Raw genomic sequence first — 15679 nt, forward strand, 5'->3', positions numbered from 1 at the left:
ACCCATCGTGCCGCCGTCCGCCTTGCACGGTAGCCTCCTCTTTCCTCCTCCCTTTTTTCTTTTGATTTTTCGTTCTTCGTTCATTGCTTGCTCTTCGATTTCGTGGCTGACCACCACCATATTCGCGCAGCAACCACCGCACGCAACCACCGTGCTCCTCCCTCGCCGCAAGCCGCCGCCGTCTACCGGCCAGCCTCCTCTCCCCTCTCTAATTCTTGGTTATTTCTTAAACCCTAAGTAAACTAAATATTTTGATTTTATTTTGTTTATTTAATTCATGATTTGATTTAATAAATTTATGATTTTTATGAGTTAATTGGATTTTCAGATTTATGTAGTATGCTCAAATAATATATTTAATTTTCAGATTATGCAATTTGATTGAAATAATGGTTTTAATTATTAAAGTATGAATTTTAATGGTTTTAATAGTTTCGAGATCATGGTAGGATGATTATAAATTATTAAAGTTATTGTTTTTATGATTTCAAAGCTTGGGGAGTAGTGTGAAATTAGTTATGTTGCTGAAAATTTAAAGTACGATGTTTGCAAAAAGTTTTCAACGAATTTCAGTCACTAGTTCAATAAGTATGATGCTAGGAAATCAAATGTTTAAGTTTTGATATTGGGGAGAGCTCTAAATATGTTTAGGATGCATTTAGAATGCTTTATTATGGTTACCAATGATTAGAAATTGATTGGTATTACTTGTTGGTTGTTTTAGGCGGAGAATTCTCTCTAGGCGACTTTTGAAAGTGTTAAGGTGGCCTATCAGTTTGTTTACACAAGGTACGTACATACCTGTGTGCCTGGAATGTGTGCTAATTGTTGAAACCATGTTGAATCTTGTTGTTGAACTTGGTTATGTTGATATTATTGTGGAACTTGGTGATGTTGATATTATGGACGAACTGGGTTATATTGAATGTGCATGTTTAATACTGTTGGACAAACTTATTGAACTTATTTTGCACTATAAGAACTGTAACATGTTAGTATGGATGTTTGATACAAACATGTTGGTTGGGAACACTAGATTATTCTATATGATTGGGTTGGATCAATTGGTTGTTGTTCCCTTTCTATCTTTTCACTACTTTATAAGGGCGGAGGACCTTGTTTAGTAGGTTGAAACTTTATGCCCATATACAGGGTTGCTCATGGTTAAAGGAAAGGTTGGTTAAGTTGGAATGAGTCTTGATTGATGCTTTTATGATCACTTACTTAATTCCAAGATAAAAACAGTTGTGAACAAATGTGAATTGTCTGTCTTATGTAATGGTCGAGTCATAACGGAATCTCAATTTGTAAATCATGTAAAGTGAAACTGAATAGCAATAGCTTTAGACTGTGCACGTCTGAAGTGACGGACAAACAGGAGTTGGGGTTCATGGTGGTAGCCCATGGCCTTTTCTGGGACCGGATTGATCACCGTGTCCTATTTTTATTTAAACGTTCCTCGATATCGCAGGTCACTGAGGTTACGGAGTCGCGCCCGTACCTCGTCTTCCTTAGTGAAGACTTCTGGATGGTCAACTCGGTCCATTGTCTATTTCAACTAAAATAATATTATGGTTATTAAGCCTAGCTTAGTCTAGTCAAGTATAATCGTCAATTTATTATGTTTTGTCTGTCCTTACTTATACTTATTAGTATCATGTTAGGGTTGTTGGTTTGATAGTATCATGCTAGGATTGTTGTTGTTTTAGTATGTAGTACTCAGCTTTGCTGATTACGTGCTTTGTTTGTGTGTGTTGATCATGGCTATGCCTTATTGATCCTGTGATGACCCATCTTTGGTGAGCAGTCTCTAAGGATCAATAAGCGTTGCCCATCTACAGGTTTGAAGATGATGCATCATTGGGATCGGGATTAGAGAGCTTGTAGTTCTATTCGTTTAATTAAGTGATTTAATTTGTTAACTTGGATTTGAAATTTGTCGTACTATTCGTATTTCCTTAATTCAGTTAATTGGTTTGGACCTAATATGTAATAGATTATTTATGAACCTAAAAGTTAGTTTTATGTTTTCCGCTGCAAAATTCTGAATAAGCCGTAACGTTTTCACACGGGCGATAATACTTTGATAATTCCCTACAGTTATATTTAAAAAGAGGTTATTTTAGAAAATGGGAATTGTCGGGGTGTTACATTATCCCAAGACTTAGATTCAAGACTCACCTTAAGACTCCCTTCTAGACTAGGGATAAACTCACCCTAAGTCGTGGATTAGGCTCAGGACATCGTTAGTACAACACGGCTAAGCGTATCAAATTGAGTAAAATTAGACTTATGCGTGGCCCGACTCGGCATGAGTACATGAAGGTTTGGTTGTACCTGAGCAGTCTTTTGAAATTGTTGGTCTAGTCTGGCACGAAATATGTGAGCTTGTCGTGGGTCAGGCTCGTTCAGGTCCAAGGTACGTGGACTCGACACGAAACACGGCTCCCCCCACAATCATATTTAGTGGTGTTGTGTCATTCTTTACTTTATATTATATTGGGTTTGAAACATTGAAATATATATTTCTTTAAATGGTTGGAGACATTTTGTTCAATATTTTTACTTAAACGTATAGTGTTGGAAAGTTATTCAAATTTTGTTATTTGGAAAAAATATATTGAGATATACGGAGTAATTAATTGCAGGTTAAGTTCGATTGACTATTTTAGAGTCATGTTATTTTTATTTTATTGTCCCGTTGATGTTATTTTTATTTGATTGTTCCTTTTATTCATCTTGCTTTGCTAAATATGTTAACGTAACAAGGAAGACTTATGGAGTAAATAGAGGAGTGTTTGTTGTTTATTCTCACTTTAATCTTTACAAACTACTCGTTGTGTTTTCATTATCATGAAACCTATCTTTCATCTAACCAGAAACACCCTCAACTAAAACACTTAACTAATATCAATGCACTTCATATTGTCTCTCTCTAACATTTCATATAATCAAATGATTGTTTAAAGGGAGAAGACGTTAAAAGGATATAAGCTTTACAAGTTTGAATTAGGCTATGTATTGGCAAAACATAATATTATAACAAAAAAAAAAAATGAAAAATTCATATTGAATTTTACAAGTTTAAATTAGGCTATGTTTGGCAAAACAGAATATTATAACCAAGAGAAGGTAAGGAAAAAAACAATTGCGGTGAGCGTGGATCGAACACGCGACCTTCAGATCTTCAGTCTGACGCTCTCCCAACTGAGCTATCCCCGCTGTTTGATAAGGTTCCCTTTATGCGTTTTATAAACAAAAGTCTACTGCATCATGAGACTATAAAACGTTTCCCAAATTTGATCATCTAATGTGAATTTGAGAGGAAGACGTAATCAAGAAACCCCAGAAGTTCAGAATTCAGAAATCAAGGGCAGCAATGGGGAAGGCAAAATCGTTCAAAGATGAATTCACTTTTGGTATGTAATTGTTGGTTGAATTAATTGGATTATGGCGTTCCAAACGAAAGGGTGTTGATGAATTGGTTAAATTGTATTGGAATTTGCAGAACAAAGGTTGGACGAAGCCACTGATATGCTCGCCAAGTATCCTGATCGAGTCCCTGTCAGTCACAATCTTTTTCCTAATCTTAATCCATATTCAATTTTATTGATTTAATTGTACTTCGTATATTACTATTGATGAACTGAAATTAGGGCTTGCATATATGGATGAGTAATTTAATTTGGGGGTTTTTCTGTTTGTGTAGGTGATTGCTGAGAAATATTCAAGAACTGATCTTCCTGTGCTTGAAAAGAAAAAGTATGTTCTTTTGTTTTGTTTACTTAATTTTATATGAGTAATGCTTGTCCATCACCAACATGTGTTGATTTCAAAACCCTACAAGATCTCAATTTTAACATGGTTTTGTGATCATTGACTTGCTGAAATTGGTTAGAATGCCAAATGGAAAACAGAATTATAGATTAACCCGACTTCTTTGATTCGCCCCTATTGAAATAGCTCTTGGATATACCACAACCTATCAGAAAAATTATTGTGGCATATATGAACTACTACAAGGGGTTGAAACAATGTGACTATTATTTCCAGAGATAGAGTACTTGTATTTCTTCAAGTATATACTTATTATAGTGAGCAAATCCACGTCTTATCCAAGGTTTAAGATCAAGTATATGTACAAAGCATCAAATTACCTAGAGCCAAAATTTGACACTCTTAGAATATGGTTTGCCTTTGGTTTTGTCAAGAGTGTAACCATTCATACACGATTCATGTATTGAACAGCTAAACTCATGTCAATTGTCAATAATTGACCTTTCACAGTTACAGACCTAACACGCTAAAAGAGTTTTGTAATCGTTCAGGTCTTGAAATAACCCTTAAAACAGCTTCCCGGTATTTAGAATTTTATTTACGGTTTTTTCATGAAATGCCCCCGAGGTTTGCAATAATGCACCAGATACCCCCGCGTGTTTCGAATCACATAATAAACCCCTATTTTTACCTAAGTTTGCACCAAATACCCCTAATCGGACCTTCTGTTAGTCCTCCGTTAAGTCATGTTTATAATTCACAGAATGCCCCTATTTATAAACTTATTGCATAATATACACCTATTTGTAAACTAAGTTGCACCAAATACCCAAATTCCAAGTATTTGAATTTAACGGCTTTACATAAACCGATTTCTAAGTGGACAAATGCAATACAAGATTTTCGCTGTTAAGAGCAAGATTCCCACTGCTGGTCCATGTTTGTTGTGCCTGAATCGAGTAGTTGCTGAGTTTTGGAGTGAGGCTTTCGTCCAACAAGATATTCTTAATACTCAATTCATTTCCAAATACTCCTGGTAATTGTTATTCGTATACTATGACTCTGCTAATTGTCAGAACAACAAAACATACGTGGCTGCAAAACAGAATACAGATCAGAACACACAAAACATCACTCTGCTAATTGTTATTCATACACTATGACAAATATACAAAATAATATACAAAGTACGTGGCTGCAGGCTGATAAGATACTAAGATATGTAATGTTATCAGGCTTTATTCCATAATCTTCCGTCCCTGAGAAAAGAGAAATTGCACCTTCCCCGTCTCTATGTAATCCATACCCATTTATTATTATACTCCAAGAGACAGTGGCCTTGTCCAGCAAACTCTCAAACACTTTCCTTGCTATGGGAATATCCCCCATTTTGCATACAAATCTATAAACATTACAAACAGTTTTCTCTTAGAGAAAACCATTCTTATTCACAAACGCCAATACAGAATTAGTGACAGAGGTGCTGTTTATCTGAATACATGTGGAAACCAAGCTCATAATGATTATAGAGTCCACTTTAACCTCAGTATGAATCAATTCACAAAAGATAGAAACTATTTATCTAAATCTCTTGCTTCAAGAAATACCGTCATCATATTCCACAGAGAAACATCCAAAATAATATATTCGTATACTATGACAAATATACAACGGAGACAACAAACAGTTCAAATGTAGTTCTTCGTTTTATGTCAAGAAACTACGAATAGAAAATTAAAAATTAGTAGTACAGAGCAGAAGCAACGGAGGTTTGGTGACAAACCAAACGCCTCAAGGTATGCAGATTTCGATTGGGAATGCCACACTGTAAACTGCAAAGACAAGATCCATCTCAGTCAAACAGTTCCGAGTTCCGCTCAACCAAGGGTGGAGGACGGTGGAGAACTTCGGAGTTTGTAGAGGTGAATTGCCGACCGAGGAATAAGATGCCTCGCTCAACAACGAACCCAAGAATCGCAACCAAACCACAGACCAACCTCCGATCAAAATCCGGTCAATCCTTCGATCAAAACGCCGAAGAACGCAGAAACAAATCTATCACCAATTTTCAGATTCTTGCAATTAACATGAAATTGCTCAAAAATCTTCAAGAAACCCTATAATTTGGGGAAAAACTCAAGAATCAAAAATCATTTAACACCAAAAACTATTAATTAGACCACCTCAAAAGGAGAAAGGTTAACAACACGATCCGACGAGCTTTACCTACGTCAGATGAAATCCTTGCAATTCGACGGCGAATTAGGCTCGCCGGTGACCAGAGAGAGGAGATCGGCCGCCGAGAGGAGGAAGAACAGGGGAGAGGAGAGAGAAACAGTAGAAGATGATTTTTTTGTAGTTTATGTCCTTCACTATGGGTAAAATGGTAAAACATAGCTAACGGAGGACTAACGTCCGTTAAGTCTAAGTGTATTTGGTGAACAATATGGATAAATAGGGGTATATTATGTGATTCGAAACACGCGAGGGTATTTGATGCATTATTGCAAACCTCATGGGCATTTCATGAAAAAACCGTTTTATTTACAAATGCTATCAGTGTCTTGCAGTGTAGCTAGCTTCCTGCTGGCAATGTCTTTTCTTCTATTCTACTGATAAACGGGTCACGTGATTTTTTGTTTGGTTGGTTTACTGAACGAGGAGCATTACAACTATTGTAATGATCATTAACCAAATTATCAGGAATGTACTCCTGCAAGTTACTGCTTGAAACTTTAATACTAGCTCATGATAATTTTGTCAGATGGTGGTATACTTCTAGCTTCATATTTGTTAATGATATTGTTACATTTTCATCTACACTACATCTTGTACTCTCATTCAGTCATTTGGTTTTTGATGTACGCTTCTTGTATGTACATTTCTTGTGCGATATTTTCTTCCAAGATTGCAGCTTTGTTCAGTCCTTTGTGTCTTCATGCATGTATTAGACATTTAGAACCCCCTAAATAAAAGAGCAAAAGAAAGATGAAGAAAGAGCATTCATATGATATTGACTCATTGTGCTTCTAATACATGCGTTTTGGAAAACGTGCATGTTTTTGTATCATTTCATGTTTCATGAAGCAGAGTGTCCTGTCCTGTACTAGTTCATGTATCAGTGTAAAAGAATCATTGCGATATTTGCAATAAATCACGTGTTCTGCATTTCAGATTCTTGGTTCCTAAAGACATGTCCGTCGGACATTTCATTCACATTTTGAGTGGCAGACTTCGGCTTGCTCCTGGCAAGGCTCTTTTTGTATTTGTTAAGGATACATTGCCTCAAACATGTAAGTATCTAATGTATGCTCATTTTCTAGTGAGTTTTATTGCAGGTAATGGTTCTCATTTTGTTCTTGTATGCAGCTTGTTTGTTGAACTCTGTTTACGAGACATACAAGGATGAAGATGGATTTCTGTACATGTGTTACAGCAGTGAAAAAACCTTTGGTGGTGTTGCCACAGTGTTGTAAATTCTTCAGTCTTTGACCACTTTGTTTCCCAACAAGTGACTCGAAGTTTGTTTGTCAGTATTTCATTTGTGTATAAAGTTCTTAGTCTTCTCAAGCTGATGTAAATTTGTCAAACATGAATATCCGTTCCTTAATAACACACGGATCAAATTCGCGCATAATGCTCCATCACGAGCAAACTGTTTTATCCTGATATGGGAACATTGCAGTATTATACTTTGCTAGTATCTGCCAATAAACTTTACTAGTATCTTTGTATTATAATCATCTCACTTGGATAGAAAAATCGCAACCCATTAGGGATTACATTATGTCATATTAGTAATTTTTAACTACAACAAAAACACTGTGCTGGTTTAAACAAAGTGATACTCCAGTAATTGCCAACAGAATTACAAACCAAAAAAATGCCAAAAGTCAGGAATAAATTTCTATTCCTCAGAAGTACTCCGTATAAATTTATGTATAGACAATTGTGGTATCATGACAGGCCTTTTCATGAGCTTTGTTTCAACTCATAGGTTAAAAAAACTGAACTTCAAAACCAAAACACAACATATGCTGCACAAGAGGCCAAAATACTTCCATGAATGATCTGATCAGTGCATGGAAGGAAAAGGCAGACAACTATCTCAAATCTCAATATTACTTTCCAAGTCTACAAAAGTTATATCAAAACAATCATCATTTTGCAAACAGTTTTTGAGCACCTCCAGTACGCCAAACACCACCGCGTCCAGATGGCACTGCTGAATTGGGATCAGTAGAAGAGTTATCGACATCAAATTCTGCTGCATCATAGTTCTCACCAAGGCGAACTCTGATATATTTTGGGGTCTTCTTTTTCTGCTTAGTTCCTCCATCTACTGAAGTGGTATTTCTAGTCCCTTGTGCAGGAAGATGCTGGTTACTGCCACCTGGCATTCCATCCAGTGCTACAGTTGATTTCCCTTTGCTAGAACGATAGCCATCCTTTTCCAAGACTTCTGCTTCTCCTTCAAAAGGCTTGAGTTGGGTCTGCAAAGTCTTCACTGTATTCATGACGCTATCTGCTAATGTCTCCTTTGGGCGGTCAATCACCTTCTTTCCTTTGTCCTTCCTTGAGCTACTACTGCTTCCTTTTAACTGAAGGTTGTCACTGCCCCAAAATGTCTCCTGTCCTCCACTACTCTTACAAGTAGTAGCATTATAGGCCTCAATGAGTTCCTTTTGCTTCCGAATATCAGGGCATATTTTAGCCATGTCAGGAACAAGGTGTGTCAAGTTAAACTGCTTCACATATTGTATATATTCCCACGTGTCAATTAGGTCTTGCCGATACTCTTGAGAGATCTCCTTAAAAGCATTATATTTGTTTTCATCATAATCAAGTGCAGCTCGCATCCTCTCTACCAAAGACTTATTTGCAGTTTGGACATCCTCTATCTTTTTAGTTTGGGGCCTTTGGGCAGTAGATTGCAACCTGTTGGGCTGTGCTGCTGACACTGGGGGGAAATCAGATGCCGGATCAAAAGATTTACTGTCAACGAGATTAGGAGCAGAGTTAGAGTGGCTCAAGCGATTGCTACTCCCCAAGTTTCTCGCACCCCATGAACCACCCATATTGCCATTTACTGGCTTGACTTGGCTAGAGCCAGCAGAGGGAGCAGGTGCAGGCCAAGCAGCTGAAGTTGCTGGAGCAGGCCCACGACTATTAGCAAGAACAGGAACCGGCACACGACTATGAGCCGGAATAGGAGCAGGAGCAGCAACAGCAACACGATTATTAGCAGGAGCAGGCCAAGCAGCTGATGTAGTCGGAGCAGGCCCACGGCTATTAGCAAGCCTAGGCTGGGCAACATTAAGAATAGAGGACTTGTTTTTGCGACGAAGGTGAGCTGCCATAGTATTTTGGGAAACTTGTTGAGATTTTTGTTGGCTGCTGCTGGATGCAGTTGACAAGGGAGGAAATGAAGATCCTACTAGAGATGCATCAGCTGCAGTATGAGACACAGCCTGACGGTACCTTGAAGATAATTCATCAGTAGTGCTTAGTGAGTCAAACGGCTGTACAAGGGGATCAAGGTCGCTTGATTCTAAACCAGCATGAAGTGATGGTTCAGCAGCTGATGATGCTGATGGACCAGCCACAGAATCACTGGCATTAACTCTATCGAGACTGGCTTCAATGGCCCGACTAAGCTCTGTGTCCTGAGAAGATTCAAGACGGAAAGACCGTCTACGTCCGCGGTGTTGTCCAGATTCATTATTACTTCGGTATCTAAAACTAGTTGGTATCTACGTACAAAACAATGACGAAATAGTTGAATATTAGATGCTACTCCATATTAGAGAAACACCAAAGCCTTATGTGAAAATATTTAGCATACCTGGAGAACAGCATTACGCTTCGATCTAGACATGCGGCCTCCATGTTCCAAAGCATTATGTCTCTGCATGAAGTATCAACAAAAATAAGATTCAATTGTTGTGACAAAGCAAAAGAGATGTCAAGCATAAACATTTAAAAGAGGCAGGAACAAAGTGTGCAGAAGTAGATAGACACATCAAAAGTCATTTCTAAGCCTGAAAATCATGTTAAAAGAATCACCTTTATCTCGGATTCTGATTGGAATACAATGAACTTCTTCACAAGGCATGCTTCATCTTCACACAGAAAGTGATCGTGACGAAAGTGGTTCTGTTGCAAACAGGCAGGCATAAATAAGACATCCTCAATAAATGCACAAGGACATTCGAATCCACTAGGGAAGAAAATTGCTTGCCTCCAAGTCATCATAATCCTTAAAGTATTCATATTGACCAGGATTTCGCCTAGAAAAATGAAAATGTTATGGTCCCTTTCCATTACAGTTAGTTCAAGATATCATAGCCAACTAAAATAAATAAACTTAATTTCACCTTTGACAAATATGGCAAGTAAAGTGTTCAGTTGACATATGAGTATACAGTTCATTTTCTCCATATAATGAGGTTCGACAGAATTCACACACAGGGTGCCCAGAAAAACCTCCCCTTTCACTTTCTGTGCCATCTACCTCTGAATCACCTGTTCTCTTGTGCTGATTCAACTGTGCTCTAGTATATAGATTTTGCTCGCAAATAAATACCTGTGTATTCAAGTTAGGCATAATATGTTAACCACAAGCGTGAGAGAAAAAGCCTCATGAAGAAAGAACAGCACTTCTATCCAAATTAACACCAATTGCACAATACAGACAAAAACTCACAAGCTTCACCTATTATCCATTCAGATAAAAGTGTAGTGCAATTGCTATATGAGTAAAACAAGGAAAGTCGAATATGGAGTATCAAATAATTTTCCTCTTTTGCACAAATTTGAAAAGATAACAAAGGCCATAATGGGCAACCGCTATGACAAAACGACAAATTGAGGATAGTCTTTTGAAGGTGTTTCATGGATGCAACAAATGATAAGCGTCTTCAGTGATTAGCAATTATATTATGAACCCTAAACGTTTTGCTAAAAAGTATATATTTGAACAAGAACAAGAACATGAAAAGAAAAGCAAGTCATTGAAAGAGATATATTACAGTAGATTTCAAAGACAAGAATCGATGAACCGTGATATCACTTATCTAGGGGGTGCTTCTAAGAAATGGAATGACTAATACAGTATGTTATCAGCAGCATTAGCATACCATCATCTTGAGAAACATAAAGAGAGAGCAGTAGAGTGATGATTGAAATGATCATTGATTTTGAGAGAAAAGAGATAGTATAAACAACCTTTCTTCCTTCTAAACAAAGATCACACATAAAGAGACGATGTTGATGAGATAAGTGAGCCTTAAGCTGGCCAATGTTTCTGAACCTCTGCCTCTTCCTATAACCCCCATCTTGCTGAGGTTGTTCCTCTGCAGAAGCTTTGTCACAAATGTTACAGGAAAGCCTGCACATTGCCCTGATCATCTTGTAGTGTTCAGCATCGTCGAAAAAAGTTTGAGTGTCTTCATGATACCAGTAAGAACCCACCTGGCCCTCCTTCACTTGCGATGGCAACTTCGAAAAGTCACTCACCACTCTAGTATAATCCCCCAAAGCCTGCAATCCCGCCAAATTGAACCCTTACCAATATAAGTTTCCAATTTCACAAGATCTAAATATAATACAGTGCGCGATAATCACAGACATAAGAGTAACTACTTGAGCAAAACAATCGTAAATAAATCAAAAACCTTGGTGACGAAGACGATGTTGCAGTCGGATTTACAAATACAGCAACGGCGATCGTCGCAGATGAATCGAAGGCGAGCGACGCAAGTAGAACAAACATCTCGATGACCACACGGCCCATAGGCAACCCATTCTAGGGTATCCGCACACACAGCACAGCTATCGTCCATATCTTACTTTGAAGATTTTGAAAAGAAATTGCCTTCTTAGGGAAATCGAAAATATACAGATATGGATGAAATTGCAGAGGTGGTGGGCGAATTTGGGGAATTGGGGAAGAATTCTGGACTCTAGGGTTCGTGGATCCAGGAAAAGGGGAGGAACACGGAACGCCAAGAGAGGAGAGATAAAATAGTTGGGATTATTCGTATTCTTCTTCTACTCTCTTTAATTTACTTTTTTATTTTTCGACGGTGTTTTAGTCGTACAAAGCCACGGGACAACTTTGGTGACGTAGGCACATTGTACATAGACCGCGAGACCACGAATTAAAGATTGGTGTGTCAAGCTGTGTCTTGTGCTGAGTTTACATACTTTGGCCCGATAAGCTCTTGGATTACGCAAAAGGTTTGTATGAGTCAAGTCAAAATTTTCAAAATATCGTCACAGACACGACCAAGTACGTGCGTTCTCGTATCGTTTTGTACCGGGAAGTGCTCGTGTCAAGATGGGAGTGGGTTGTGCGGTGCTCGTGTCAAGTTGTGTCTGGTGTTGAGTTTACATAATTTGGCCCAATGGGCCTGATAAGCTCCTGGATCACGCAAAAGTTTTGTATGTGTCGAGTCAAAATTTTCAAAATATCGTCACAGACACGACCAAGTACGTGTATTCTCGTGTCGTTTTGTGCCGTGAAGAGTTCAATGTCACTCAATTAACGTAATTTGCCGCGCTTTTTATATAAAAAAAGATGTTCCACACAAGGCCCGCTGTTTCATGTAAGTGTCTTGTCATGCTTGTGTAATAAAGGGTTTTTTTGATGTTGTGTCGTGCCTTAAACCGACCTAGAGTCGGTGACATCGTAGCCCCAAATACTTGGGCTGCAAACCTACAATACAAATATACAATTAGTCGGTTAGGCCTTGCTATGCAAATTTACGTTTGAGTCACTCTCAAACATTTTGTAGTTGAACGGGTTTGTACTTCAAGTAACAAGGTGAGTATCTCACTAACTCCACATTTCCACCCAATTGTATTAGGTAAGTGATACTTCATATTCTCTTATTTTCAATGTATTATACTCTTTTATTTTTAGGATAAGAAATACTATTCGATACACAAGATGCACGTAAAATATTTAAGGGTTATTAAATATAGTACTTAGTAAAAAAAAATACAACGTTATATGCAAAGGACATAGAAATAATTAGGTCTAAAAAGTTATCATAAAACCAAATAAGAGCATATGATTTATTTTTCAAATGAAATAATTCTCCTATGATATTGAAAACGTTGTTACTCCGTACTTGTATTAGTGTGTATCTTCAAAAATCACAAGTAATCCATAGTGGCTCGACAAATTTACCTTTCAATTCATCACCATCCACCTCAACATTCCCATTCAATGACAAGTTTCCTATTTCAATGTCAAGCTCTCCATTAGAATGCCACACAGGTGTTCCGTTCTCGTATCCGTCACACGTCAGCCTTCTCAACCCACTTCCATCCACCTTGACAATAAAAAGATCCCCGTATGGTTGAAATTGGTTCGGAAAACTAACTGCCTCCGCCGTAACCCCACCCATGTTGGTGGTGAATAACAACCACTCTCCATTCGGGCTAAAGCACACGTGGTTTATCCGCTCCATGTCTGAATCACTCGATCCTTCCACGTGTACTCTTCTTAAGTCCGACCCGTCTGGCCGAATCAAGTATATCCCAAAGGTTACCGGGTTACTCGGGTCATGCCGGTTTGAGGAAAAAGCGATCACCTGTCCATCCGGTGACCAACTGGGCATAGTATCAACCCACGCCCCCTCCGTTATCTGACGGGCACTGTTACCTCCGTCAACTTCTCCGTCTACTGCATCCATTACGTAAAGATTCTTATGACCCGATCTACCTGATCGGAAAACTACCAATTTCCCGTCAGGCGAACACGCCGGAAAACCGTTATTGCCCGTTTCCTCATTGGTCATGATCTTAATCTCAGCATTCTCGATGTTTTCACAACGAGGATCAAGGCTTGAAGCATCGAAAGTAATGCGAGCTACCTGTACGGTTACTCTGGCAGGCTGAAAGATTGAACCCAACGACGTGAAGATGACATGCTTCTTCTTATCTGATAAACATGGGGCCCAGGAGGTGTAGAAGGCGACCCGTCCTTTAATCAATGTCCACCTCTTGGAGCCATCTGATTTCATGATCTTCACCCCTCCGCCTGTTTCGAAGTCTGGGTTAAATGCAAGGAAGTTCCCGTCGGGGGAAAATGAAGGGAATGAGCCGTTGAGTCTCACCATTTTCAGGGACTTGATTGGAGAAACAATTGGTTCCAGGTTGGGGATTATTTTGTCCCCCTTTTGCTCACCGGAGTTTGAACCGCCCCGAAATCGGTGGTATCCCAGGAACTTTGAACCCGGGGAAACAAACGGGTTGTAGTGGTGTAATTCTGGGTTTAGCAACTCGGTAACTGGTTCGAATTCCCCTGACTCTGTATCAAAAATCTCGATATGGCGATAGGCTTTATCCTTCCGGCGAGTAGCAACGGCGATCTTCTTTCCATCGTGCATTGCTGCGGGAGTGAAAGCGTGGACACCTGGGGGAGTGACTCGGAGTGGAGACTCGGTGGCAGGGAAAGCAACTCGGTAAATACTCCACCAACCGTCTTCAGATTGACGGTGAAAGTAGATAGCAGAATCGCCGGACCAAGTGGGCCACCCACCACGCTCAGCTAAAACGGTGCGTTTATTTGGGTCAGTTACAGGGAAAACAACAATCTGAGTGTGAAGCTCGTGGAATTCGCCACCCCAAGGTTTGGACCCATACGAAGCAACAGCAACAAACTCACCGGAGATTGAAATAGCCGGACTGTAATCAACGGCACCGTATGGGGTCAACCGATTAATCTGATCATCATTGGTTTGATTATGATTATCAATTGAGACAGAGTAAACAGCAGACCAGCTCTTATAGAGTGATTCGGAAGGTTGATGAGCAGATACAAAGAAAAGGCGGTTGCCATGTAGGATAGGACGGTCGTGGAAGAGGCTTCCCGGAGCAGAGGGAAGCTGCTCTGGTGGATTGTTGGAACCGGGTCCGGTAAGGTAAACACGAGGATAGCCAGTTCGTTCAGAAATGAAGACAAGGGAGTTGTTGTCGTCTACAAACTGACCGTTGAAGTTGACAGTGGTGCCATCAGTAAGGCGGTGCTCGGTGGCAGTGGAGGTGGAGATGGGGTGGAGGGGGACTGAAAAGATGTCGAAGCCGTAATCAATGCGGCCGATGGTGGTAAAGACGATGGTTCCGTTCACTCCCAGAGTGGTTGCGGATTCCATTTGTATTAGCAAAATGACTTACTGCTCTATTTGATTTATCTTTGATGGAAATTGAATACTAGATAATTGGGGAATATTTTGGGAGGAGTGGAAATGTGAAGTAGTTTTGTAATTTTGGAAGAGTGTTGTTTGGATATTTATACGGAGCTACTGCACTACTACTATAAACTATAGAGTATTTGCTAATACGTAAGAAGTGACGTACCAAATTTTACTTTCTTTTGCTGAGAGTTTTATTTTATCTTCCAAATCTCAATTCCCAACTCCCAAGTCTTATCTAATCGTATTTGTTCTTTAGTTAATTGGAAATGTTTTTATTAATCACACTCAAACAACAACGATGGGGATGTAGCTCAAATGGTAGAGCGCTCGCTTTGCATGCGAGAGGCACGGGGTTCGATCCCCCGCATCTCCATTTTCTCTCTCTTTTCACCCGTTTTCTTTTGATGAGGTGGGACTTCAAATGGTATGCTCAATTGAGAGAACTTGAACTTCAATGGTTAAACAGTTGATCATGACTTCATATCTATTTTATTTACGGAGTAAGATTTAGATTAAATGATACCTAGTAGAATGCAACGTGACATTTCTTACGTTTTCATATATTTACGTATAGAAATCTACAGGAGCAGCCTAGCAGTTGTTACTGCTGCTACTCGAGAACAATCAGTGCTATTACTTATTAGTCGATTTTCATTTGTTCAGGCTTGCTCTTGTATTACCATCTCTCGGTTATT

General features: G+C 39.1%; 3 protein-coding genes and 2 non-coding genes across 6 annotated transcripts; 2 read left to right on the plus strand and 3 right to left on the minus strand.

Annotated features, from left to right (window-relative positions):
- Positions 1-3149: 3149 nt before the first annotated feature.
- Positions 3150-3222, minus strand: TRNAF-GAA (transfer RNA phenylalanine (anticodon GAA)). Its single transcript has one exon. It is a non-coding gene; the product is annotated as a tRNA-Phe (tRNA).
- Positions 3223-3266: 44 nt separating this feature from the next.
- Positions 3267-7520, plus strand: LOC110776313 (autophagy-related protein 8i). Its single transcript, XM_021980864.2, has 5 exons — positions 3267-3419; positions 3509-3564; positions 3710-3762; positions 6952-7070; positions 7147-7520. The coding sequence occupies exons 1-5, from the start codon at positions 3380-3382 to the stop codon at positions 7251-7253; spliced, it is 375 nt and encodes a 124-aa protein (XP_021836556.1). The 5' UTR covers positions 3267-3379; the 3' UTR covers positions 7254-7520.
- Positions 7521-7670: 150 nt separating this feature from the next.
- On the minus strand, positions 7671-11840 carry LOC110776291 (uncharacterized). The gene is made up of 7 exons (XM_021980835.2): positions 11454-11840; positions 11005-11319; positions 10155-10363; positions 10019-10067; positions 9844-9933; positions 9623-9685; positions 7671-9530 (listed from the first exon to the last, which is right to left on the minus strand). Exons 1-7 carry the CDS (start codon positions 11619-11621, stop codon positions 7938-7940), a joined length of 2487 nt encoding a protein of 828 aa, XP_021836527.1. The 5' UTR covers positions 11622-11840; the 3' UTR covers positions 7671-7937.
- Positions 11841-11866: 26 nt separating this feature from the next.
- On the minus strand, positions 11867-15092 carry LOC110776299 (uncharacterized). 2 transcript variants are annotated; one of them, XM_021980845.2, is made up of 2 exons: positions 12974-15092; positions 11867-12496 (listed from the first exon to the last, which is right to left on the minus strand). In XM_021980845.2, the coding sequence occupies exons 1-2, from the start codon at positions 14940-14942 to the stop codon at positions 12453-12455; spliced, it is 2013 nt and encodes a 670-aa protein (XP_021836537.1). In that variant the 5' UTR covers positions 14943-15092; the 3' UTR covers positions 11867-12452. The 2 variants fall into 2 exon arrangements, with proteins under 2 accessions (XP_021836537.1, XP_021836546.1); XM_021980854.2 differs by lacking the exon at positions 11867-12496 and having other exon boundaries at positions 12734-15090.
- Positions 15093-15284: 192 nt separating this feature from the next.
- Positions 15285-15357, plus strand: TRNAA-UGC (transfer RNA alanine (anticodon UGC)). The gene has a single exon. It is a non-coding gene; the product is annotated as a tRNA-Ala (tRNA).
- Positions 15358-15679: the final 322 nt, after the last annotated feature.

This window comes from Spinacia oleracea, chromosome 5, assembly GCF_020520425.1.
Source record: "Spinacia oleracea cultivar Varoflay chromosome 5, BTI_SOV_V1, whole genome shotgun sequence".
Lineage (NCBI taxonomy): Eukaryota > Viridiplantae > Streptophyta > Magnoliopsida > Caryophyllales > Amaranthaceae > Spinacia > Spinacia oleracea.